At 31.7% G+C, this 22,993-nt stretch overlaps 6 protein-coding genes across 9 annotated transcripts; 4 read left to right on the top strand and 2 right to left on the bottom strand.

Annotated features, from left to right (window-relative positions):
• Positions 1 to 55: 55 nt before the first annotated feature.
• mle (dosage compensation regulator mle) lies at positions 56 to 4,616 on the bottom strand. Of its 2 annotated transcripts, none has more exons than XM_070641504.1 (6): positions 4,450 to 4,616; positions 3,968 to 4,367; positions 3,796 to 3,909; positions 1,989 to 3,373; positions 1,516 to 1,924; positions 56 to 1,421 (listed from the first exon to the last, which is right to left on the bottom strand). In XM_070641504.1, exons 1-6 carry the CDS (start codon positions 4,529 to 4,531, stop codon positions 131 to 133), a joined length of 3,681 nt encoding a protein of 1,226 aa, XP_070497605.1. In that variant the 5' UTR covers positions 4,532 to 4,616; the 3' UTR covers positions 56 to 130. The 2 variants fall into 2 exon arrangements, with proteins under 2 accessions (XP_070497605.1, XP_070497606.1); XM_070641505.1 differs by lacking the exon at positions 4,450 to 4,616 and adding an exon at positions 3,449 to 3,488 and having other exon boundaries at positions 3,968 to 3,996.
• Positions 4,617 to 4,654: 38 nt separating this feature from the next.
• Prp4k (Pre-mRNA processing factor 4 kinase) lies at positions 4,655 to 9,950 on the top strand. 3 transcript variants are annotated; one of them, XR_011544496.1, is made up of 8 exons: positions 4,655 to 4,790; positions 5,025 to 5,432; positions 5,492 to 6,919; positions 7,004 to 7,473; positions 7,552 to 7,727; positions 7,788 to 8,039; positions 8,334 to 8,397; positions 8,493 to 9,950. XR_011544496.1 is itself a non-coding variant. In XM_070641263.1 (6 exons), exons 1-6 carry the CDS (start codon positions 4,780 to 4,782, stop codon positions 7,986 to 7,988), a joined length of 2,694 nt encoding a protein of 897 aa, XP_070497364.1. In that variant the 5' UTR covers positions 4,655 to 4,779; the 3' UTR covers positions 7,989 to 8,119. The 3 variants fall into 3 exon arrangements, 1 of the variants encoding a protein (XP_070497364.1); XR_011544497.1 differs by lacking the exons at positions 7,788 to 8,039; positions 8,334 to 8,397; positions 8,493 to 9,950 and having other exon boundaries at positions 7,004 to 7,295; positions 7,381 to 7,473; positions 7,552 to 7,693; XM_070641263.1 differs by lacking the exons at positions 8,334 to 8,397; positions 8,493 to 9,950 and having other exon boundaries at positions 7,788 to 8,119.
• Positions 8,905 to 10,267, bottom strand: LOC139091268 (uncharacterized protein C3orf38 homolog). The gene is made up of 3 exons (XM_070641264.1): positions 9,992 to 10,267; positions 9,357 to 9,924; positions 8,905 to 9,297 (listed from the first exon to the last, which is right to left on the bottom strand). The coding sequence occupies exons 1-3, from the start codon at positions 10,122 to 10,124 to the stop codon at positions 9,045 to 9,047; spliced, it is 954 nt and encodes a 317-aa protein (XP_070497365.1). The 5' UTR covers positions 10,125 to 10,267; the 3' UTR covers positions 8,905 to 9,044.
• A 363-nt stretch (positions 10,268 to 10,630) lies between these two features.
• Positions 10,631 to 13,623, top strand: Afg3l2 (AFG3 like matrix AAA peptidase subunit 2). Its single transcript, XM_070641476.1, has 6 exons — positions 10,631 to 10,809; positions 10,893 to 11,356; positions 11,414 to 11,806; positions 11,858 to 11,991; positions 12,055 to 12,249; positions 12,356 to 13,623. Exons 1-6 carry the CDS (start codon positions 10,714 to 10,716, stop codon positions 13,495 to 13,497), a joined length of 2,424 nt encoding a protein of 807 aa, XP_070497577.1. The 5' UTR covers positions 10,631 to 10,713; the 3' UTR covers positions 13,498 to 13,623.
• A 90-nt stretch (positions 13,624 to 13,713) lies between these two features.
• LOC139091336 (zinc finger protein 43-like) lies at positions 13,714 to 16,071 on the top strand. The gene is made up of 3 exons (XM_070641368.1): positions 13,714 to 14,957; positions 15,022 to 15,354; positions 15,416 to 16,071. Exons 1-3 carry the CDS (start codon positions 13,760 to 13,762, stop codon positions 15,901 to 15,903), a joined length of 2,019 nt encoding a protein of 672 aa, XP_070497469.1. The 5' UTR covers positions 13,714 to 13,759; the 3' UTR covers positions 15,904 to 16,071.
• A 1,834-nt stretch (positions 16,072 to 17,905) lies between these two features.
• On the top strand, positions 17,906 to 18,715 carry LOC139091427 (coiled-coil domain-containing protein 186-like). Its single transcript, XM_070641512.1, has one exon. It carries the CDS (start codon positions 17,906 to 17,908, stop codon positions 18,713 to 18,715), a length of 810 nt encoding a protein of 269 aa, XP_070497613.1.
• Positions 18,716 to 22,993: the final 4,278 nt, after the last annotated feature.

Below are 22,993 nucleotides of genomic sequence, written 5' to 3'. Positions count from 1 at the left end.
GTAAATGTCGTGTAATAATACAAACAGCTGATTTATTTGAATTTCTTTTGTCAGTTATTTATTACTTCACTTTTCTTAGTTTAAAATTACAATTCAGGAAAATAGTATTACAATTAAAAAGTAAAATGCCTTAATATCCAAAACCTCTTCGGTTATTATATCCACCACCACCACGGTTAAATCCGCCTCCTCTATTATTGTACCCACCTCCTCGGTTATATCCCGAACCTCTGTTAAATCCACCTCCACCATATCCTTCAGTTCTTTGGAATTTTCCACCTCCAAATCCAGAAGGTCCTCCACCAAATGACCGTCCAAAGTTACTTTCTCGATCAGTAGATATTCCAGTCTCTCGTGTAATTTGATAATCTCCAGCAGTCATTTCTGATAGACTTTTGATAACTCCAATTGCCTTCATGTGCTTTTCATCTAAATTCAAGACTTCATCAGGCTGCTGAACAGCTATCAATAAAATTTCATCGAGGACATTCCTCAATGCACAAATTACAGCAGCATCATTTGGATCCATTTCAAAATTAAGCCAGTTATCAAGACGAACAACTCCTTCAACAAAATCGACTTTCTTAGATCCAAAAAGAATTAAATGAATTGGAGATACCATGCTCATTTGTTTGCATGAAACTGCTCGTGTACGAATCTTTTCACCAAATACGAAGAAGGGATATGGGAACGTCACTTTAAGATTTGAGCAATTTACTGATGTTTTATGTAGCAATGCTGCTTTAGATTCTGTTGTCAAAACCTTTCGCTTTTCTTTGTGATAGCAGACATTTGGATAGAGTCCAATACATAAAAGTCCGAGAATAAGATCAACATTTGGATCATTTGCATTTGGGTCGATTTTCATTGTCAACATTGTTTCTTCCGGAAATCCAGCTTGATTCAACAAGTCAAGAAGTTGACGTTTTGCCTCCCAAATTACTCGCATTGTTGGCAATTGAATGCCCTTCCATTCACAGAATCTCTTTTCTTCATCTTCTCCTCTATTTCGTGCTGCCAGCCATTGCTGAGTTGCATTTGTCATAGCTATATAATCTGAACATTTATTGCCTGCCAAATTCTTTTGGTGATTTGCCAATCTTCTTTGACCCATTTCTAATGCGAAGATTTCACTAAATGTTCCAGAATATGCAGCCATTAAACCGAGTGTATCACCAACCAAAAATATATTTCCAATAATCATCATTCTTCCTAAACGTGGTTCAATTGGTAAGCGAGCTAGGATACGTCCAAGTGGTGTTAATTCGTCAAATTCATCCAAACATTTCATTTCTCTTAGTAAAACTTCTGCTTCAATGACAGCATCAAGGGGTGGTGGTTCAATTGCTTTTGACAAAAACTGTCCAATGGCACCAAGTCTTAATAACTTAATACTCAAAGCAATTTCATGAAGTGGTGTCCTAAGAAGATAAATTTTAAAAATTTAACGGTCGTTTTAGATTCAAATCATGCCCTGTTAAAAATTTCATATAAAAAACAAACGTTAATATGTACCTGAACATTTCAGGAGTTTGACATTCATCCAATCGCTCATAACGAGATCGTGTACATAATGTGAAGCATATTCCTGGTCTAACACGACCTGCTCGACCTTTTCTCTGTTCCAAATTTGTTCTACTTGCCCAGACTGTAGCATATGATGTCAAATTGTTATGACTTGTGAACAACTTCATTCTTGCCTTACAAATATCAATTACAAATACAATATCATCGATTGTAATGGATGTTTCTGCAATATTTGTACTCAGAATGATTTTAGTTACTCCTGGAGGAACTCTTTCGAAAACTCTTCGTTGATCTTCACGAGGTAATTGCGAGTGCAATGGCAAGATTGTGTATTCAGCACTCGAGAATTTCGGATTATTTTGCAGGAACTTCATCAGAGCAAAGATTAGATTCCATCCTGTAAAAAAATGTATGAAATTGTAGTGGTCTGGAGTATGTTCAAAATTTAAATTCAAATTTACCAGGAAGGAAAATTAGAACGGCACCGTCCATCCTCATTCCTTTAATGTGAATCAAAATAGCTTCAACAAGCTCAAAACTGACTTCCGATTCTGATAAAGCAGCCAAAGTAGCTTTAGTTTGTGCTGAATAATTGCCAGTAACTATTTTGTTGCAATTTGTTTCGTCCTGTTCTTCTGCATTAATTACTTCCTCTGATCCATCATCATCGCCACCCTTACGTTTCTTGCGATTATCTGGAGGTGGAACAAACTTGCACAATTCAATAGCATCTTCAAGGAAGTATTGTTTAACGGGAAAAGCTCGGCCAGGAACTTCAATGACTGGACAATTTCCAAAATAGTCACCAAACATTGTTGTATCAATTGTTGCAGACATAAGAATTACACGTAAATCTGGATATGTTGAAACCATGTCTCTTAAAACGACCATAATGAAATCACTATTAACATCTCGTTCGTGAATTTCATCAACAATGACATGAGAAACTCCTCTTAAGCCTTGTTCTAATTTTCTCAATAGAACTCCAATAGTACAAAACAGAATGGAGCCGTACGGACGTGGTAAAATAGATTCAAAACGAACAGAATATCCAACTGATTCACCAAGTGCTTCATTTCTTTCAAAAGCAATACGTTCAGCAACAGATGTTGCTGAAATTCGTCGTGGTTGAGTGACAGCTATATTACAATAAGCACCTGCACCACTGGCAACAAAATCTTCCAAAATAAATTGAGCAATCTGAGTCGTTTTACCACATCCTGTATTTCCTCGAATAAGAACAACTGAATTGTCATTTACAGCTTCCATAATTTCTCGTCTCATTGCATGAATAGGCAATGTCTCTCTAGCTTTTGTACGGTCAGCTAAATCGCGATCGTTAATTTTCTTATTTCGTGCATTTTCCAATAAATCTTCACTTAATTGATCCAAACTTGCTGTTGCCAAATATCCTTCATCGATGTTTGACGAATTCCATGCATTCCAATTTTGAATTGGTGGTGACCAAGGAATGACAGAAGCTGTTGACATAAATGGCTGAGGTTTTCTTTCTGGTTCTTGTGTCTGAATGACTAAACTGACTGGATTTTCAGTATTAGAATTGGGATCAACACGAATAGGCTGAATTCCTAAATCCATGATGACATTTCGTGCTCTACTGATTAATTCAGGATCAACTTTAACAGGATAATTTGGAAGTTTGTCTTCACTCTTTGGTTTCTTTAAAGTTCCACTAAATGCCTCAATTACTCCCAAATGAAACAATTGTCTGACAATTGACAATGCACATGATTTGCTTGCTGATTGTTTGTTGCTTCCACTTTCTCTGCCTGTTACATTACGTCTCAGTTGCTTCACATAAATTACCATTTCAGCCATAAAGCTCCTAAAATGTGGCAGGTTAAAATGAGTTTAAATTTTGGTACGAAATATTAAAATAATCAATTCATCATCTACTTACAGACTCTGACAACCATCAAAGGATGAAACGTTGGATATCTCTGTTAATCATCAAATAAAAATGTTTATTCCTAACTGTATTTGCATTTTTAATTTACTTTTTTTTAGTAATTCATAAGAAAACTTCTCGTACTTCAAAGTTGTCTTAAGAATCTTATGTCCAACAAATATTTCTTAAACACCTTTACAAATACAGTAAGGAATGTTTAACTCATAACATAAAAATATTGAGATATCCCAGTTTCATCACTACACTTTAATTAATATTTTCTTATACATTCCAAATAAATTCTTGGAAAATATTGAAAATATCTGGATATACGTTAATTAATAAAAGAGATAAGTTACCTGTTATGATCAGGTCCAATTGCGCTATATTTAAATTCGCCTTGAATTTTATTGGCCTGCATAAACTGATTAAGCTTAGATTTGGCATTTTCAATTGTCCAATTTCCGTGAATGCTGAAAAGTCACAAAACTTGTAAGCTACAGAATAACAATAATAAGTCACTTAAATTACCCAGCATTAACATCCAAGCTTTCAGCTTCTTCCATACGAGCTTGTTCCTTAGCTCTGTCCATATAAGACTGTGGACCAAAATTGTCTTGATTATCATTATACTGATTGTAAGGTCTGTAAGCTTGACCCAATTGAGTCGGTTGGAAGTTCGATAAATTTCCACTTTGTGATGCTCCAAATGATTGTGATGATTCATTTGAGGCATTTACGGCTGGTACAGGATTTGCTTCGTCTGCTGGTACATCATTTCCGTTTACTTTGCCTGATCGTACCAGAAAGTTGACAAAATCACGAGATGCATTTTTTTCAGCATCTTTCTTATTTGTAGAATTACCAGCACCGACATAAGGAAATCCAGCAACTCGAACTTCACACAGAAATCGTTGACGGAATTTTGGTCCTATAAGAATTTTTCATTACTGGATGTTTTGAGCTATGGAAAAATCAATAAAATTTTTCAAAATCTTGAAAATGTTACTTACCGGTCGGGCGGCACTCAAATTGTGGATCAGTTTTGTTCTTTGAACACCATTCGTGAAAGAAGGCTTTTATATCTTGCGGCATCTTGCTTATATCCTGATATATTAATTTATTTTTATCTCGTAAATATTTTCTTCAGAAACACCGATTTTTGAATTACAGAGGGCAGTTATTTTGAACAGGTTGCACTGTAATTTCTTAGTTGCATACACCGAGTGATCCAGTTTAACAACATAAAATTTTCCACAAATTCATAAAAACCTTTTTAAGTATAATTAAGTGCTTTTTCTAGTAAATTAATAATATTACAGCTATTATAAACGGCTCACAAAATGAATCGAAGGTAACTTTGAGAATTTTAAGTGTTAAATTGTGAAAATAAACAAAAATTTACATAAACTTTGTAAACGTTTATTGATATGTGATTATTTTGCTAAATTACGTATTAAATTATTCATCACTTATTAAATCTGTATTATAAATGAGATAATGAAGTAAATTTAGTTACATTATAATAGTGCAATACATGAAAAATTCATTTGATGAATAAATCATAATTTTTGATGATTTTTTCTAGGTCAGAGGAACGCGTAAAAGCCACAGAGTCCAGCAGATCCGAAAAGAAGCACAAAAAGAAACAAAAGAAAGAGAAACATAAGAAGTCGTCTAAATCAAAGAAGGAAAAACGTAAAAAGAAGCACCGTCATTCATCAGAATCTAGTGGTGGGCATCAAACTCCACCAAGAATTCCAGTCGTGTCCACAATCAATTTGGACGATGATCTCTCTGATAGTGAAATTAAAAAATCAAAGGAAATCTTCTCAAAACTTGTTGGCAAGCGTGAAAGTAATGAGAATGGCGAGTCAAAAAGCAAGAGACAAAAGCTAATATCAACAGATCCTGACGATATTGTAAATATTATTAAGAAAACTATTGAAACATCAAAAAATCAACAAACAACTGTCGTATCTAGCGACAGCGAAGGGTAAGTAAGGTTTTTAAACTTTTATGCTAATAAAAAACAAGATTTAATTTAATTAACAGAGTAATTGAGGAAGATTGTGAGAGTCCTGATGTTGCCGTAATTGAGAACGATGACGATGACATGAATTTAGATGAGCTGATGCGTCAAAAAGCACTACTACAAATGGCATTAGAAAATACAGATTCAGAGAATGAAGATACAAATAACAAAGAGGAATCGACAACACCAAAATTGGTCTTTAAAGGCCAAATTCAGTTTAATAAGACTAAGAAAATTGAGCGTAATGATGATGTCATCTTACTGGACTCATCACCAGATAACAACAAGAAAGAACTACCGACTAAATATCAAAGAAGAATGTCAGTTGAAAAAGCTACAATTAAGGAGTCTCAAAAACGAGAATCTTCACCATCACGAGTAGATGACAGAAAGAGAAATGATGATCGTCGTAGACGCGACAATGATAATCGATATAAAGAGGATTTACGCAGAGAAATTGACCGCGAAAAAGATATCGAAAGAACTAAACGAATTGAAGTTCAAAGACGTCAAAGGAGAAGATCCAGAAGTAGAGAAATGGATCAAAAAAGATATAACGACTATGACAGAAATCGTAGATCTCCGGATAGACGCGATATGTACAATAGAGATCGACGAGACAGAGACAGAAGATCATCACGTGAAAGAGATCGTGGCAGAGATTTTGATAGGGACAGAGATTTTGATAGAGACAGACGTTACAATGATAATCGAGAAAGGGATAAACGTCGAGGTAAAAATGATTCCGATAAGTATAAAGATTCTCTCAGTGAAGGCTTGAAACATGATAAGGACTCAAGCAGCAGCGACAGTGAGATTGCTGATATAAAACTAGACGAAGATGAAGATGAGGAAGCAATCATTGAAAAGAGAAGAAAGCAACGGGAGGAACTCCTTAAGAAATTTGGAGCAGCAAGTGAGGACAGTAACACAATTCAATCTGTTGGATCAACGCCAGTTTTGAAGACAGAAATTGAAGAAGACGAGCAAATTTACTTAGTTTCACCGAAGAGGAAGGAAGTTGAATCGAAAGCAGCTACACCAGAAATATCACTGACACCGCCAATTGAGAATTTAAATAGTAAATTGATGGACAAGGAACGCGATGAGTCGATTAAAGAAAAAGCAGCAAAAACTAAAGAAAAGGAAAAGGAGCCGAAAAGAGGTGATTGGGATATGTTTGCTGAGCAAGATCTTGACTCAAATTTCGACTCTCCAAGTGCCATTGTGGCAAATAAAAATAATGTTAGTGACAATCCAGCTCTAACTGATAATTGGGATGATGCTGAAGGATACTATCGAGTCAGAATTTCAGAAAACCTTGATAATCGTTACATTGTCAGTGGATTTACTGGTCAAGGAGTTTTCAGTAATGTCGTGCGGGCAAGAGATCAAGCTAGAGGAAATTGTAATGTTGCTATTAAAATCATCAGAAATCGCGAATTGATGTAAGTTTATAACGAACTTTTTCATTTTAAATACTCAAAAACATTCGTTAAATTTTTAAAATTAAAATATCCGTTTTTTTACAGGCACAAAACTGGACTACGGGAATTGGAATTTTTGAAGAAATTAAACGACGCAGATCCAGAAGACAGATATCATTGTATGCGAATGTACAGGCACTTTTATCACAGACAACATTTGTGTATGGTAATGGAACCGCTAAGTATGAATCTTCGAGAAGTGCTGAAGAAATATGGCAAAAATGTTGGACTTCACATAAAGGCAGTGAGGAGCTACACCCAACAACTTTTGCTTGCTCTGAAGCTACTAAAGAAGTGTAATATTCTGCATGCAGATATTAAGCCTGATAACATTTTGGTAAATGATAGTAATTTAGTTTTGAAACTTTGTGATTTTGGTTCTGCAAGTCTGATAACTGATAATGAAATTACGCCGTATTTAGTTAGTCGGTTCTATAGGGCACCTGAAATCATATTAGGACTATCATATGATTTTGGAATCGATATGTGGTCTTGTGGATGTACTATTTACGAATGTAAGTATTTAATCTCAGGATTTATTTAATCCGACGATTTATGTTTAATTTTACTATGCTTACTATCTTCTAATTTAGTGTATACCGGAAAGATTTTGTTCAATGGCAAGTCAAACAATCAAATGCTTAAATGTTTTATGGACTTGAAGGGAAAGATTCCGAACAAAGTCATAAGAAAAGGACAATTTAAGGATCAACATTTTGATGGTAACGGAAACTTCTTGTCTCACGAGGTGGACAAGATAACTGAACGAGTAAGTTCAATTATAAAATTTGTAAGCCATATTCTAATTGATTATTATTTATTCATACAGGAAAAAGTTGTCGTCGTGTCAGTAATCAAGCCAATTAGAGATTTGCAGCAAGAGCTGGTATCTCAAAATCTTCCAGAAGAGCAAGTCCGCAAAGTCTCACAGCTAAAGGATTTACTTGATAAGATATTTTCATTAGATCCGTCAAAGCGTATATCTCTCAATCATGCATTAGCACATCCATTTATTCAAGACAAAATTTAAGTCAGTTTGTGAGTTGTCAATGCACTTTTAATGGATCAGACATATTAAGAGGTAAACCTCAGTGAAAAAATAAGTAATAAAAAAAAGATTTAAAATTTGTATTTGATTAGTGCAAAATTATTGGCCCATGACTAGGGACGTTTTTATTTTTGTTTATTCTTGTATGAAAAGTTAAAAATAGTGAAAGGAAGAAGTTTCATAAGTTCAGAAAAGTTCAATATTTGATGAAAAAAAAGTAATAAATTATGTGTAGTTCATTAATTAATTAAATTGTAATGATAATCATTTTATGAACATATTTTAAGCCATTTACTTAATTTATTCTATTTTATTATACAATTTCAGATGATCCAGTTAGTGTGTGTGTGTGTTAAAGCCCATTAAAATATCTGATAATAATGTTTATTAGGTAGTGACTTTGACACAAAATTAATGATTATTTATTAATTTTATTGACATGCAAAGAAATAAGAATAAATGTATTTTCTCATTATATATTTACAGAACCTTGCACATGCATCGATGAGAACAATCTGAAAATTATCTGTGATATAAAGGTAAAGTACCGATCAGGGAATGTTTGTAAGTGAAATCAAATGTCATCTGTGATTTAGTCAGCACATTTTTCATCGTTGTGAGTATTTAAAGTCAATTAATTCTTTATATTTTCAACATAATGATTCATAATTAACATGAAGCTATTTCCAATATTTCATAATTTTTGAATTTTTAACGATTTTTGTAAATTTAAAATTTCTCGTTATATTGAACTGAAATGAAACGAATTATTTGAATTACTGAACATATTTCGTTAAATATTCAAATAAAAATATAACGGAAATCGCTTCAAATTCAATCAGCAGTGTGCACTAAAAGATGATTAATGTGCTGAATCAAAAAAGAAGTAAAAGTCGTATTTTGCTGCGATAAATAAACAAAAAAGTTAATTTATTTATTAAAATAGAAATTATTAAGCATAATTTTCAATAACATGTTTTATTTTGATGGCATTCACACCTCAAATCTTTATGTACAAAGATCAACGATTTAATCAAATCATAAAGTCTCTTCGCATTCTGGTAGTGCTAAGAATTGCTGCAATGACGTACAATTTTGGAGTTCAGGAGCTTTATGACTTATGCCAATTGAGCTTTGTAGTTTCAATTTTATGTTTTTAATTTTCCAGTTGTTCTCACTGAAAGGATCTCTCATTAGTCCAAAAACGGATTCGAAGACGCCGTCAGCGACAGATTCGTGAGAATGAAGCGTTCCGCAACAGAGTATTAATACTAAACCATGTAGATCCATCCTAAAATGAGTCAAAATTAGTTATAATGAAGAGGATAAAATAATTAAGACATGACATACTTCCCACGAGTTCCTTCGTACGATAAATTAGGATTAAAATAGAAATTGAATTGACTTTTCAATGAATACAGCAAATTAAGTACGAGACGTGCAGTTATCGTGGAATCTTCTTTGAGATCACCGTTCCTATCAATCATTTGTACGTGGATAGTACAATCACTCCAAAAGTCATTCGGCTGTATTGTAAATTCATTATAATTCTTATAAAACCAGCTGCAGAAGTTCCTGGACATCACATTAATTGGAAAGTTTTCTGTCGGTCTTGTAAGATGGTCTGTTGAGTATGGTATGTGATGTTGTGGATAAACTTGCTGTTGATGTTGTTGGACTGGTTGAACAGGCGGTTCAGGAACAGGCTGTACGCTGGAAGCTGGAGGATATTTAACGCCATTCTCTAAATTCTTCCAATACTCAATGACCTGCTCAACTAATGTTGCTTTTGTGAAATTGTTCGTTACTGGAATATTACTATCGGTGAGGTATTTTAGCAGCATTTCTTTAGACACAGATTTTCTATTTAGTATACTTGACACTGATTCGCTATGTAGCAATACAATTTTGTAAGCGTCTAAAAATAAATTTTTCATATCTTAAGTACATATCGTAAATTAATTAGTTTTTCAGACTATTCTTACCATTTGTTGATAAATGAGTCAATGTATTCTTAGTTATAGTTTTCGCAATTGATATTAACTTCTTCTCATTATCAGGATTGCTTTTGAAAAAATCTAAAATCTTATTTCCTTCGTATTCACTTATTGCTGACATATTTGCGTATTTTTCATAATACAATACTACGTAACAGTAATATCAATCGTATTTTACTGGAATTAAATTAATTAAACTGTGTTTTACCGTAATTTTAGACGGTTGAATTTTCGTGAAAATTATTGTTTTGATTTTTTGTTGATTTCAAGTTCCCGGGATGTGAAAATATGCAAGCATTAAATAGCATAAAAGACAGATGCGGTCAGATGAATCAAGCGCATTTAAATTGCTCTGAATGTAGCCGGCAGGCTTTCAAAATATACAATTGAAAAATAACGGTCAAATAATTTTTGAAAATTGAACGAAAGTTTTTTAAGGATCAAGTTCCATTGCCGGAAGCAACCGATCATTTTTGTTCAAAACAAAGGACATGCTGACAAAGGAAGAACAATGACGCATCTGTCTTACAAAAAGTTCACACTTCTAGAATAGCCATAATCAATAATTAACGGTTGTGAAAATTTCAAATTCGAGACATTCGGCCATATAACAACCATTAGCATGCTATAGAGCAGTCGAAAAATTGAGAATATTTAGAAACCAAAATTGAATAACACAAAAATAAAAAATTAATTAATTTAAGGAAATAATGGCATATAGATTATTGTCAACAACGTGTAATAGGCGGATAGAGAAGGCACTTTTGACATGTTATAAGAAAAATCAATCATCAATAGATTTAAAGGTAAGTTTAAGCAAAATTCATAACTTGTGATTTCTCATTTTCCTCAATTTATTTCATCATGTACAAAAAATTTTCATATCCAGCTTAAACATGATTTAGCATTTCTCGTACGAAATGGAAACAAAACGTCCTTAGTTGAAGCATTTTTAAATGAAGTAAGAATTTTGATGTCAAGTGATGGACCGAAAGGTTTTGATAAATTTTTCAAACCACCAAAATCGACTGATTCAGCACCAAAACAGTCTAATGAAAAATCGAGTGATAAGCCTGCGGATTCGTCCAGTAAGCCACCAACCTCAAAACCATCGTCATCAGCTAGTAGTAGCAACAAATCTCCGCCAGATTGGAATCTTGGAATGTTCAGTCCATCACCGTCTTCAAAAGGCAGTCAAGGAAAAGGACGTCCGATTCCACCAGGCAATGAGCAAAACCCTGATCAGAATAAAATGATATTCTATGCAGCAATGGGTGTTGTCGCTTTGATTGGAGCTCTCATGTATTTTGAGTTAGGCTATAAGGAGATTTCATGGAAAGATTTCATCAATAAGTAAGTTCTAGTGCCTTATTATGCTTTAACGCTTATAAATAATTGCACATTTTTTAGTTATCTTGGCCGTGGAATAGTTGAAAGACTAGAAGTAGTAAATAAAAAGTGGGTACGAGTAAAACTTGCGCCTGGAAATTCGACCGATGGTGTCCTTTGGTTCAATATTGGCAGTGTCGATTCATTCGAAAGAAATCTAGAGAATGCACAGGCTGATCTTAATGTTGAGCCTGTTAATTATATTCCAGTAATTTATAAAACCGAAATAGAAGCATCAAGTTTGACTGGTCTATTGCCGACAATTTTAATCATAGGATTCTTAATTTATATGATGAGAAGATCAGCTGATATGATGGGCGGTGGACGAGGAAAGAAAGGAGGTGGATTATTTGGTGGCGTAATGCAATCGACTGCTAAATTCATTAATCCAAGTGAAATTGGAGTCAAATTTTCGTGAGTTACTTTTTATGATTTTTAAACTGGATATTGACGATTGCATTTTAGTGATGTTGCTGGATGCGAGGAGGCTAAAATTGAAATCATGGAATTCGTAAACTTTTTAAAGAATCCACAGCAGTATATTGATTTGGGGGCAAAAATTCCAAAAGGAGCTTTGTTAACTGGACCTCCTGGAACTGGTAATGTCTCATATTCCTCAATATTCCCTAAATTCAGTCATTAATCATTGACGTATATTTTAGGTAAAACACTTTTGGCCAAAGCAACTGCTGGAGAAGCAAATGTTCCTTTCATAACTGTATCTGGTTCCGAATTCTTGGAAATGTTTGTTGGTGTCGGTCCATCTCGAGTCCGTGATATGTTTGCAATGGCTAGAAAGCAAGCTCCATGCATTTTATTCATCGATGAAATTGATGCTGTCGGCAGAAAACGTGGAGGTAAATTGAACTTCATTTAACGGTTTTTAACTTTTCAAAATTGCATTTTGAACTTTATCCATGAAAAAATGAGCATGTTAATCCAATGTCATTTATAATTTTCCAGGAAAATCATTTGGTGGACATTCTGAGCAGGAAAATACACTTAATCAGTTGCTAGTAGAAATGGATGGTTTCAATACCAGTACAAATGTTGTTGTTTTAGCTGCAACAAATCGTGTGGACATTCTTGATAAAGCACTTTTGAGACCTGGACGTTTTGATCGTCAAATCTTTGTACCAGTGCCTGACATTAAAGGAAGAGCATCTATTTTCAAGGTTCATTTGTCAAACTTAAAGACAGATTTAGATAAAATTGAATTATCAAGAAAAATGGCAGCATTAACACCTGGATTTTCTGGTGCCGATATTGCTAATGTCTGTAATGAAGCTGCTTTAATTGCTGCACGAGACCTTAATACATCCATCATTTTAAAACATTTTGAACAAGCTATTGAAAGAGTCATTGCTGGCATGGAAAAGAAAACAAATGTATTGTCACCTGACGAAAAGAAAACAGTTGCTTATCATGAAGCTGGACATGCTGTCTGTGGATGGTTTTTGGAATATGCAGATCCATTATTAAAGGTGTCAATTATTCCAAGAGGCAAAGGTTTGGGCTATGCTCAATATCTACCAAAAGATCAATATTTGTTGTCCAAGGAACAACTTTACGACAGAATGTGTATGACACTTGGTGGACGTGTTGCTGAAGAATTATTTTTCAAACGTATCACAACAGGCGCTCAAGATGATCTTAAGAAAGTCACAGAAAGTGCTTATGCACAAATTGTCCGATTTGGTATGAATGAAAAGGTTGGAAATGTCAGTTTTGATGTATCACAGCCTGGAGATCCAATGTTTAGTAAACCATACTCTGAACAAACAGCACAAATCATCGATGAAGAAGCTAGATTAATGATCACAGAAGCTCACAAGAGAACCACAGAGTTACTGACTAGCAAAAAAGCTGAAGTTGAAAAAGTTGCAGAACGACTCTTGAAAAATGAGACATTAAGTCGCGATGATATGATTGAAATTTTAGGAAAACGACCATTCGTAGAAAAATCAACATATGAGGAATTCGTTGAAGGTACGGGAAGCTTCGAGGAGGATACAACACTTCCAACAGGTCTCGAGAGTTGGAATAAGGAACGCGAGAAAGAAGGTGATGAGAAGGAAAAGGAGAAAGAAAAGCCAGCAAAATAGAAATCTAAGTGAAAATGAGAGATGCATTAGACTTAGATCATATAAATTAGTTGCAAAAATTTACGAATGTACACAAACTCATTAAAAATTTTGGCATTAAATATATAAAAACAGCTAAAAACCTAATTAATGATTTTTTATTCCACAAATAAAATCAACGGTCAAATATTATTTGAATTTATTAATCCGAGCAACCTTTAATCCGATTTGTTTACATCCACAAAAATTGCAAAATTCTCAACTTAATTAAATTATCAATGAAATGGATAATAATGTCCAGTGTGATATGTGTGGAAGTATTTTTACGGATAAGATCAAACTTAGGAAGCATTTTGACAAACACAAGAATCTGAAATGCAATGTTTGTGGCCGAACTTATCTTACTTCAGATAATTTAAAACATCACTTAAAAATCCACTTTGATAAGAGCTGTTTCACTATCTGCTGCATTTGTGGACGGTCTGTAAATAAATACAAGCTTAACAGGCATATTGAACGACATGATCCTAACAGTGAAGCTTCAAAAAATAACAAGAATGTAACTTATCCATGCAGATTTTGTCGATTAATATTTGATAAAATTAATAACAGAGGAAGTCATGAAAAGCGGATCCACAAGAACAAATCAGACTTAGGCTTAGAACATTTCAAGTGTCTTGACTGCTCAGAAGTTTTTTTAACGAAAGAGGAACTGAGAGATCACAGCTTTACACATTTTACAGGAAAGAAAATTCACTTCTGCGACTTTCCTGGATGTAACCGATATTTTAAGAAAGGCAAGCTACTCACAGTTCACAAAAGATGTCATTATGAGCCTGAATTTAAATGCCTTGATTGTGGATCACTTTTCGTTCAACGTGCTGGACTTCATAAGCATCAAAAGGGAAGATGTCCAATAAAGAAGGCTGTTGAACCACAAACTAAAGAAGATCTTGAGAAATTAGCGACTGTAGCAAAAGAACAATTTATTAAGCTTAAAGGTAGAATAGCAAAGACTTCAAATTCTGGCAATATCAATTTACAAATTAATGAAGATTCCAAAAAGTCGAATGAAACATCCAGTAATGAGTTAGAAAATGTTATTAAAAATGAGGAAATTGAAATAGCATCAGATGATTGGCAATATGAATTTCTAATAAAAGATGAAGATTCAAACAATGCATTAGCTGATACAGAACAAATATCTCCAAAGAAAGATGCAGATTGTGAAGGAATTGACATTGAAAATCCACTGAAAACTGAATCTGTTGAACAAAAGGAACCAAAGACTATTAAGAAAGATACTAATTATGTTAAATCAATTAAGTTAAGAAGCCAATGCGATTTTATTTGTGATATTTGTGGATTGTCGAATATAAAGACTAAACATGATCTTAAGAAGCACTTTCAAGCACATGGGAAGCAAATTTTTCATAAAAAAGCTGCTGTGTATGTATGTGATGAGGAAAACTGTAAAGAAGGTAAGATTAAGTTTCTGATGTAAAAGATCCAGTGACTATAATTTCATATTTCGTGTTTCCACAGCATTCAGCCAAAAGTCACTTCTGGTTCAGCATAAACGAGGATTTCATAGCATAAAAGTTTCTGATAGGCGACATTCTGAACCATTTGTTTGTGATTATTGCGGAAACAAGTATTGGACAAGAAGCTCAATAACAACTCATCTACTTGTGACTCATAAAACTATTGCCGATTTTAACTGTGACAAATGCTGCCGAAAATTTAAATCTAGTGGAAATCTGATTCGTCATATTAAAACAGTTCATACAGAGGGAAGGAAGTATGGATGCGAAAAATGTGGTGCAATGTTTAATGAAAAGTATCAGCTTGAAGTTCATGTCCATAATCATGATGAACGTAAGTTCCTTAATATTATCTACATATCCACTTTATTTAATTGACTTTATTCCAACAATAGCAACTGAATGCAACCTATGCGGCAAAATGGTATCAAACATTAAAGTCCATCTGCGACATCATGCAACAAAATCCAACAACACGATAGTCAAGTGCCCAATGTGTGACAAAATGATGGGAAAATATCAACTAATTCGTCATATAAAGGCAGTTCATGAAAAGCAGTACCAAAGTGATAGCAATAAGAATAATTTAAAAGTTTATACATGCAAGGATTGTGGCGATTTCTTCAGTCGACGCCAAGAACTTCGGCAGCATGAATATATTAATCATAGTGCATCGAAAATTTACGAATGCAATATTTGTGGTAAATACTTTAAAAAGCTAAAACTGCTGAATGTCCATCGATTTTCACATCAGCCTTTGAACATTGCATGTGAGGTTTGCAACAATGTTTATGCACGGAAAGGAGCTTTATGGAAGCATCAAAAGAAACACCATCCTGAATTGTTGATAAAGAAACAGAATGAGGCTTTGAAAATGGATTAAATTGTGGTAGATTTAAATTTTAATCCGGGATTAATCTAATTCTTTGAATTTAAATCCTAAGAATCCAAATTGAAAATTCGATAAAAATTCTCTTCAATTACTCATGTAAACATATCGTCGGAATGGAAATTTAATAATTCCTGACCTTAAAAAAATAAATTCACACTTGTTCCTATCAAAATAAGAGAAAGAATAAAAGTTAATAATAGTTTTGATAACTTTAATGTTTTTCAGCTTTTATTATGTGTCTAAAAGAGATAGCGAACGAGGGAACACAAAAAAATCAATTTAATACACATATGTGTGTAAATAAATATCCCAGAAGCAGGAAAAGTGAATCTATAATGTGCGTTATTGGAGGAAAGCAAACGTTTTCCTCACATGTATAAATTGATCGTGTGCGTTGATCGATTTACGATTATGATCCGTAAAAAAACTATTTGTTTCCTCTCTCTCTTGTTTATTGAATTAATTAACATGAAAAAAAAAAAAATTATTTACTGTTCTGTCGATATATGCTGTATTTCATATAATATTAATTTTCGCTTGTTTTATTTTGTTTTTTTCAAAACATCTTCACGCCTACGCATTTTCACGACTTGCGCAACTTTTCTTTTAAATTTCTGTTATCATAGCTCTTTCTTATTGGCTGTCAGCACGCATTACGTGGAATTTTTATGCGAATAAATTTATGTGCTGTTTGGTAACTACAATGAATGATAAAGGTGGATATTACAAAAATTTTAATTATGCTTGTTATTGCACTAATTATGGATTTTTATTGATAATTGGTCAATAAATGTATGAAATTCAATTAATCATAATGTTTTGGCTTGTTACTACATCAATTAATGCATTTCCTGATTGTTATGAAACTAGATTCAAGCTCTTTAGTAAGTAAAAAGCTTTAAATAGTATCTAATAATTAAATTAAAGTAAATTTTGATTGTCAAAACCTTTTAAAGGGTGTAAAACTATGCCAAAAAAAAAAAAAATTAAACGCATTATTTACAAAAATTCAAATAAAGCAAAGCGGTTAAAATTTCATTATCACTCAATTTATTGAAAATACAATATTTATGTCCAAGTATAGGTTGTAAACAAGTTCATTTGCTACAAAAGGCGCCATAAAGAGGAGAAATTAATAAAAAATTCATTATCATATGGAAGTTTTTCCATTTCATTACTAGTGTCACATTATTAAACGCAGCAAAGTTAAAGGGTTTGGAAATCAATAAGTCATTAAAACGCCATACATAAAAAAATATTGTTGTTGACTCAATTAATATTAAATCAAAATGAAGGGAAACAAAAATTTTGTCAGGCCATAAATATGTCATTACTATATTGATGTACATGCAATGAAAACAAGAGTTTATAAATAATTTGAATAAAATATTGTTGAACAATCTCATGCCTGATCGTACCTTAGTTTGATAACTTTTTTTTGATAGTAAAAAAAACAACATAACTAATTTCATTTTAAAAACAACATTCAGCAACAACAGCACACATGTGTCGTTCATCACATTTTATGGCAATCTTATTTTTAGACAAAAAGTCATTTCCATTCTCAAGTCATCTTTGCTCTCTTTTAATTCTTTTCCCCCAGTATCTCTCACATTTATTCATAGTGACAAAAAAAATATTCTTAAATACAATGAACTCGTCTATAAAATACGATGAAAAAACACAAGAAGTGAAATTAAGTACAAAAAAACCTGAAAAATGCAGGCATTGAGGAAAAGTTCTTCTTAATCGAGATAATTTTTTTGTCATGTGTGATAATTTTAGAAATGAAGTAGCTATGGAACATGGATTGACGATGAAATGCGCATTTCTTGAGTCATTTTAACGACAAAATAATTTTCAAATTCAAAACCTCACAACAGTTTTTTCAAAATTTCAAATCAAAGAATCATCAAAGTAAACATTGATAAAATTTTCATCGTTTGTGATTTTTAAATTCGTTTAAATTTAATTTTCTGTAAAATTAACTTCAATGAAGCTCATCATAAGCATCGTAGTCATCCTCTCTTTACTCTCATCAATCAATTGCGATGAAGAAGAATTGCAAAAGCAAGAAAATCTCAGAAAATTTTTAATTGATCTTCAATATTATGAAAATGTCCTTAAAATTGTCAAAAATGCAGAAAATAGGGCAAAAGAATTTTATGAGAATGCACAGCATGAATATGAAGAGCTGGTTGTTGGAATTAACAATCTAAAAAATCATCTCAAATCATTCCTTGCTGAACTGACAAAAGTTGATGAAGCTCACACAGCTGCCTTTCAGAATAAAGACAAAGCACATACAGCTGCAGCATTAGCTAAAGAGAATTTTGAAAAAGCAAAAGAGAAGCTTGATTCTGCAAAGAAAAGTGGAGATCAAGAAAAAATTGATGCAGCCACAAGTGAATATACATTACATAGTCGTGAGCAACTTTTAAGTGCTGACATTCTGAAGAAAGCAGAAGAAGCCTTAGACAAGCAAATAGATGAACTTGAAGATATTAAAATGACAGTTAAGACTGCTCAAGAAGCTTACGATAAAGCTCTTCAACAGAAAGACGATTTAGAGATGAGATTAACACAATTAAAGTCTTATTTTCATGAACAGATCGCAGAACGAAAGAAAGCTGAGGATGCATACAACAAAGTTAAAGCTTTAGTTGATAAACTTAAGACGGGTTTGGGTGTTTCAGGACTTGACGACGGTAAAAACGAAGCTGTATCTTTTGGAATTGAACAAATTGTTGTATTTTTCTATTCTCTTTTGACTGGTGCTGTTGCTGTTGGACTGATATTGTGAGATCGGGTTGTGGCTAATGAAAAACTCCAAAATTTTGAATTGATTCTTAAATATACTTTGAATATTTTGTAAATAAATCAAAATTGGTTAAATTTTGTATCTTTCTATGCCAAATTTAACATTCCTACCTATTTACCAATCATCCCTGACTTAATCTTAAGGTAATGCTTAACATCCAATCAATCCTACCGAACAAAAAAGCAAAGAAACAAAAAGTAAACATTGAATTTAGAATTTGAGGATTTGAGGTTAGATTTTCAACTAAACAGTGCAACTTTCTACAAGTTAAAGTGACATTCCTGGTCAATAAGCCAAGAAATTATTGATGACACCCACTTAATCCCGTTTAATTAGCTGAACTTTTCCGAATTCCTCAATCTTAATTGTCCAACAAAACAAATAAATCAAAATTATAATAAAAAGAAAAACTTCAAAACTCAATAAAAGTTTTTGATCGTCCCATACCTAATTTTCATCTTAAAATGACAACACGTGTGGCTCATATATCTTTTAAACATGCGCTGTGAAAATAAAGAAAAAAAAACTAAGAAATATCAAGATGTTTTTTTTCTTTAATAAAGTATTCTGGGAATGATTTGGAAGAAGCATAGAAAATTAAACTTCACGAGTGCATTAATTATGTTGCCTTACTGCAACAAAACAACAACAAGAAGAGCGGCCTATGTAAAAATAAATTAGACTGAAAATGTTCAAATCCCCTCGAATGAGAATGTAAAGATAGTTGGATGATCTTCGCGTGCTTAGATTATGGTGATATAAAGAGACATATTAAACAACAAGGGGTGACTGACAATAGTGTAGGTTTAATGAAAAATTGGAATTTTAATGATCAAGTTAAATGATAATGTTGCTGAGATTTAATTTGAATTTTTGAAAAGATCTAAGCAATCGAAAGAGTTTTTAGAAGAAATTTAACTTTTCAAAACAATTTTGATTATTTTTTGGAAAAGTCCAAGCTTTTTGAAAATAGATTTAAATTTTTATTCGTATTTTAAAAGCTTTAATGTGAAAAGTAAAGCTCTTTAATTTTATTTTCCAAAAATTTGAGCTTTTTGAAAATTTTGAATAGGTTCTTACAGATCTTTAGTTGCTTTTTGAAGCAGTTTGAGCTTTTTGAAAATAAAATGAACTTTTTGAGAGTAAAACTGAACTTTTTGAAAATTTAACTGAGCTTTTTGAGAATAAAATTGAGCTTTTTGAAAATAAAATTGAGCCTTTTGACAATGGAGGTGAACTTTTTGAAAATAATGTTGAGCTTTTTGATATAATCTTGCTTTTTGAAAAATCTTTACTAGTTTTGAGAAAGATTTGTTTTTCAAATTTAAGTTTTCAAAAGTTTTGAAATTGAAAAAAAAAAAAAACTAAACAAAATTTTGACCAAATATAAATGAATTTTGAACAAAATTTCAAGCTTTTTAAGAACTTTATTAAAACTAATTTAGATTTAAACTCAAAACTTGTTGAATTTTTTGAAGAATTTCATAATATTTTGTATAAATTTTGACAAATCCCAGACGCGACATGAAAAATTGCTCATCATATAAATGTTTTTCATTTTATTTTGCGTATCAAAGGAGAAAAAAAAAATGAAAAAATGTCAAAGCTATAAAAAATGTTGGTGAGTTGGAAATCGTGAGTCATAGAAATATGACGCCTCTGCATGTTTTACTATGTGACACTATATCTCCTCAGTTCACCTCATTCTCTGATTTTCTATGAAAAACAAGTTATTTTCTTGTTAAAAATAGACTTCAATTTGCACAACTTTTTCCTGTCCCGAGCAGGAACAACAATAATATAAAAAAACACGTTGATTGGACGAGATTTGGCATAATAGCATGAGCCGATGGAAATTTTATAATTTGACAGATTTTAAAATAAGGTGAAACAAAAACATGAGACACCATCCAATTTTTCGTCGGAATTTTTCGACTTCTTTTTTTCTCCAATGATTGCGTACAACAATAAATTATCGAGTTAAATGTGCGTTGTGGGATCATCATAAAGATGAAAATCAGAGAAAAGTCTACCACAGAGAAAAGAAAATATTCATTAAATATTAATTTTTATTATTTTAAGCTGTTGCGCATTGCTCAAACAAAAAAATAAAGAATTTTCCTCATTTTTTCTTCAAAATAAGATAATAATTTTCCTGAAAAATATTAATGACTGAAACGCATTTTCTTCTTAATTTTTACAACATTTTTACGACATAAATTTTCTGTCCTAATTTCGGTGACTTTTGATGATTGCAATGAACGCGTTGGAGGAATTATCTTTGAGTGATCGACAAGTGATAGAAAATATTGAAAATTTCATGATTTTCCTTAGTTTTTCTTTTGTTGAAAGTTGAAATATTGAAGCCAAGTATTTGTCATTGAGATTTTCGAAATTCTTCTTTTGCGATTTAATGAAAATTGTACAAAAATACAAAATATCAATGCAATTAACTGCTTGACGATCTTTTCATGCCTTTTTGACAGAGTATTTATGCTTTACAATCAATTTTCGGTTTAGTTTTCCACTAAAAACATTATTTGTTTTGAAATTTGAATTTTTCCTCACTTTTTTGTTTACTTCTTATAAAAAGTTTTTTTCAATTTTTGACTTAGTTAAGCTGATTTATAACGAAACTTGAATGTTAAAGGCTTTGCTCCTTCTTTTTAAACATTTTTCACTAACTCAACATATTTACGGACTCAAAATAAAGCTGAAATTCAATGTCAAAAAGCTGAAGTGGAAATGTAAACAAATTGTTTTCTTTTCAAATTCTGTCCGACAGAATTGAAATACAGCAGCAACTGGAGGATTTATAAACTGTAAGATAATCTGAAAAGAGAAATCACTGAAAAATTTAAAACAAAGTAAAAAACTTTTCCAATTTTCATTTTTATAAATTTTTTTATTGTTCCTTTTTTGTATTTTTTTTTCATTATTTTTTTTTCTTCGTGAATGATTTTCCTTGTAATAATTTTTATAAATAATTAAATTAATATTGTAGTTTTTAATGTTGTATAATAAGAATTAATAAGTACAGATAATTAATGTTCTTTTTTCTTTGCTGCCATTTAGAATATAATCAAGTATTGTTTTTTTGTTCATTTTTTTCGTAATTTTTTTTTTATCCTTATTATCCTCTTACATCCTATAAAAATATCTTTATGCAATTAATAAAATAGATATTTTTTATCCGTAATAATGTATAATAGATTTTTTTAATTATGCACTTTGATCCTCCGTCTTTCAATAAAAATTCTGATTCTCTTTTGTAAGGTCCATCAACCGTATATTCCTTTTCGTTTCTTTAAAAATTTGATTAAATTTTTTTTGCTATCTAAAAAATATTTCATCTTTTTTATCCTTCAGTTTTATCAGTTTTATTTTGAACGAGTGCATTAAAAGTGTGCATTTTAGAGTATTTATTGAAACAAATTTGCGATTTATTTCATAGACAATATTTAGAAGTTTGAAATTTTAGATTTAAAGCTTGAATTTAAGTCAATTTGAGAGATTTTTTGTATTAGGAATTATTAACGGATTTTTGAGATTTGAATTTTTAATCACAAATTTCTAACAACTTTTTTGAAATATGAATTTTCGCTTCAATTGATGCAGAAATTTTTGAATTTCAAATGACTGTTAAATGTTGAATTAATAAAGTGCAATTGATTTAAGACAGAAATTTACAGTCTTTTTAGCTTTATTCAGTTCCAATTGCGTAGAATTCCCATTATTGCTTAACAAATATTCCCTAAAAAGTCCTTTAAATCAAGCTTTAATATCCAAATTTAAGTTTTTCATTGGTGGCTGCTTTGAAAATGTTTCTTAAACATCTAATTAATTAAAGATCATTGTGTATGTATAAAAGTCTTATAAATTTAAATTTTTTCTTTAACTTTATAATGTTGAAAAGTTTTTAATTTTTAAATTTTTTAATTTTTCATGTTAACATCATTTTTATTTCCTTCGATTCCTCAATGTTTTTGTGTTTTTTTATATTCTTTGTAAAGAAGTATGTATTATAAAAGTAGTTTTAACATTTTTTTTTCGAGGCTAAAAGTTTACCACAAGTAGACAAAGAAAAAAAATATTTGGAAAATTTGAAACTTGAATAGAAACAAAACTTTATCATCATAAATTTGTCGTGATATGAACATAATTGAATTATTATTATCAAAAAACTTGGGAAATTTGTGACTTTTGTTTTGTTCATTTTTTTGTTCCTTAAAAAAATTTGTTGATATGCATTGAACAGAA

This window comes from Chironomus tepperi, unplaced genomic scaffold, assembly GCF_022539635.2.
Source record: "Chironomus tepperi strain 1889 unplaced genomic scaffold, CSIRO-AGI_Ctep_v1 contig_244, whole genome shotgun sequence".
Classification (NCBI taxonomy): Eukaryota; Metazoa; Arthropoda; class Insecta; order Diptera; family Chironomidae; genus Chironomus; species Chironomus tepperi.
This window is presented reverse-complemented; position numbering and strand designations above follow the sequence as displayed.

Bases quoted from the DNA above. Each gene is read 5' to 3' on its own strand.
- mle (XM_070641504.1), bottom strand. From the start codon at position 4,531: ATGCCGCAAGATATAAAAGCCTTCTTTCACGAATGGTGTTCAAAGAAC. The intron at 4,368-4,449 runs GTAAGTAACATT...AAATTCTTATAG, and splicing joins ATTTGAGTGCCGCCCGACCG to GACCAAAATTCCGTCAACGA. The intron at 1,422-1,515 runs GTACATATTAAC...TTATCTTCTTAG, and splicing joins CAAACTCCTGAAATGTTCAG to GACACCACTTCATGAAATTG.
- Prp4k (XM_070641263.1), top strand. The intron at 5,433-5,491 runs GTAAGTAAGGTT...TTTAATTAACAG, and splicing joins GTATCTAGCGACAGCGAAGG to AGTAATTGAGGAAGATTGTG. The intron at 6,920-7,003 runs GTAAGTTTATAA...GTTTTTTTACAG, and splicing joins ATCAGAAATCGCGAATTGAT to GCACAAAACTGGACTACGGG.
- LOC139091268 (XM_070641264.1), bottom strand. From the start codon at position 10,124: ATGTCAGCAATAAGTGAATACGAAGGAAATAAGATTTTAGATTTTTTC. The intron at 9,925-9,991 runs GTAAGAATAGTC...ATTTATTTTTAG, and splicing joins GACTCATTTATCAACAAATG to ACGCTTACAAAATTGTATTG. The intron at 9,298-9,356 runs GTATGTCATGTC...GACTCATTTTAG, and splicing joins TACGAAGGAACTCGTGGGAA to GATGGATCTACATGGTTTAG.
- Afg3l2 (XM_070641476.1), top strand. From the start codon at position 10,714: ATGGCATATAGATTATTGTCAACAACGTGTAATAGGCGGATAGAGAAG. The intron at 10,810-10,892 runs GTAAGTTTAAGC...TTTCATATCCAG, and splicing joins AATCATCAATAGATTTAAAG to CTTAAACATGATTTAGCATT. The intron at 11,992-12,054 runs GTAATGTCTCAT...CGTATATTTTAG, and splicing joins AACTGGACCTCCTGGAACTG to GTAAAACACTTTTGGCCAAA.
- LOC139091336 (XM_070641368.1), top strand. From the start codon at position 13,760: ATGGATAATAATGTCCAGTGTGATATGTGTGGAAGTATTTTTACGGAT. The intron at 14,958-15,021 runs GTAAGATTAAGT...GTGTTTCCACAG, and splicing joins TGAGGAAAACTGTAAAGAAG to CATTCAGCCAAAAGTCACTT. The intron at 15,355-15,415 runs GTAAGTTCCTTA...TTCCAACAATAG, and splicing joins TGTCCATAATCATGATGAAC to CAACTGAATGCAACCTATGC.
- LOC139091427 (XM_070641512.1), top strand. From the start codon at position 17,906: ATGAAGCTCATCATAAGCATCGTAGTCATCCTCTCTTTACTCTCATCA.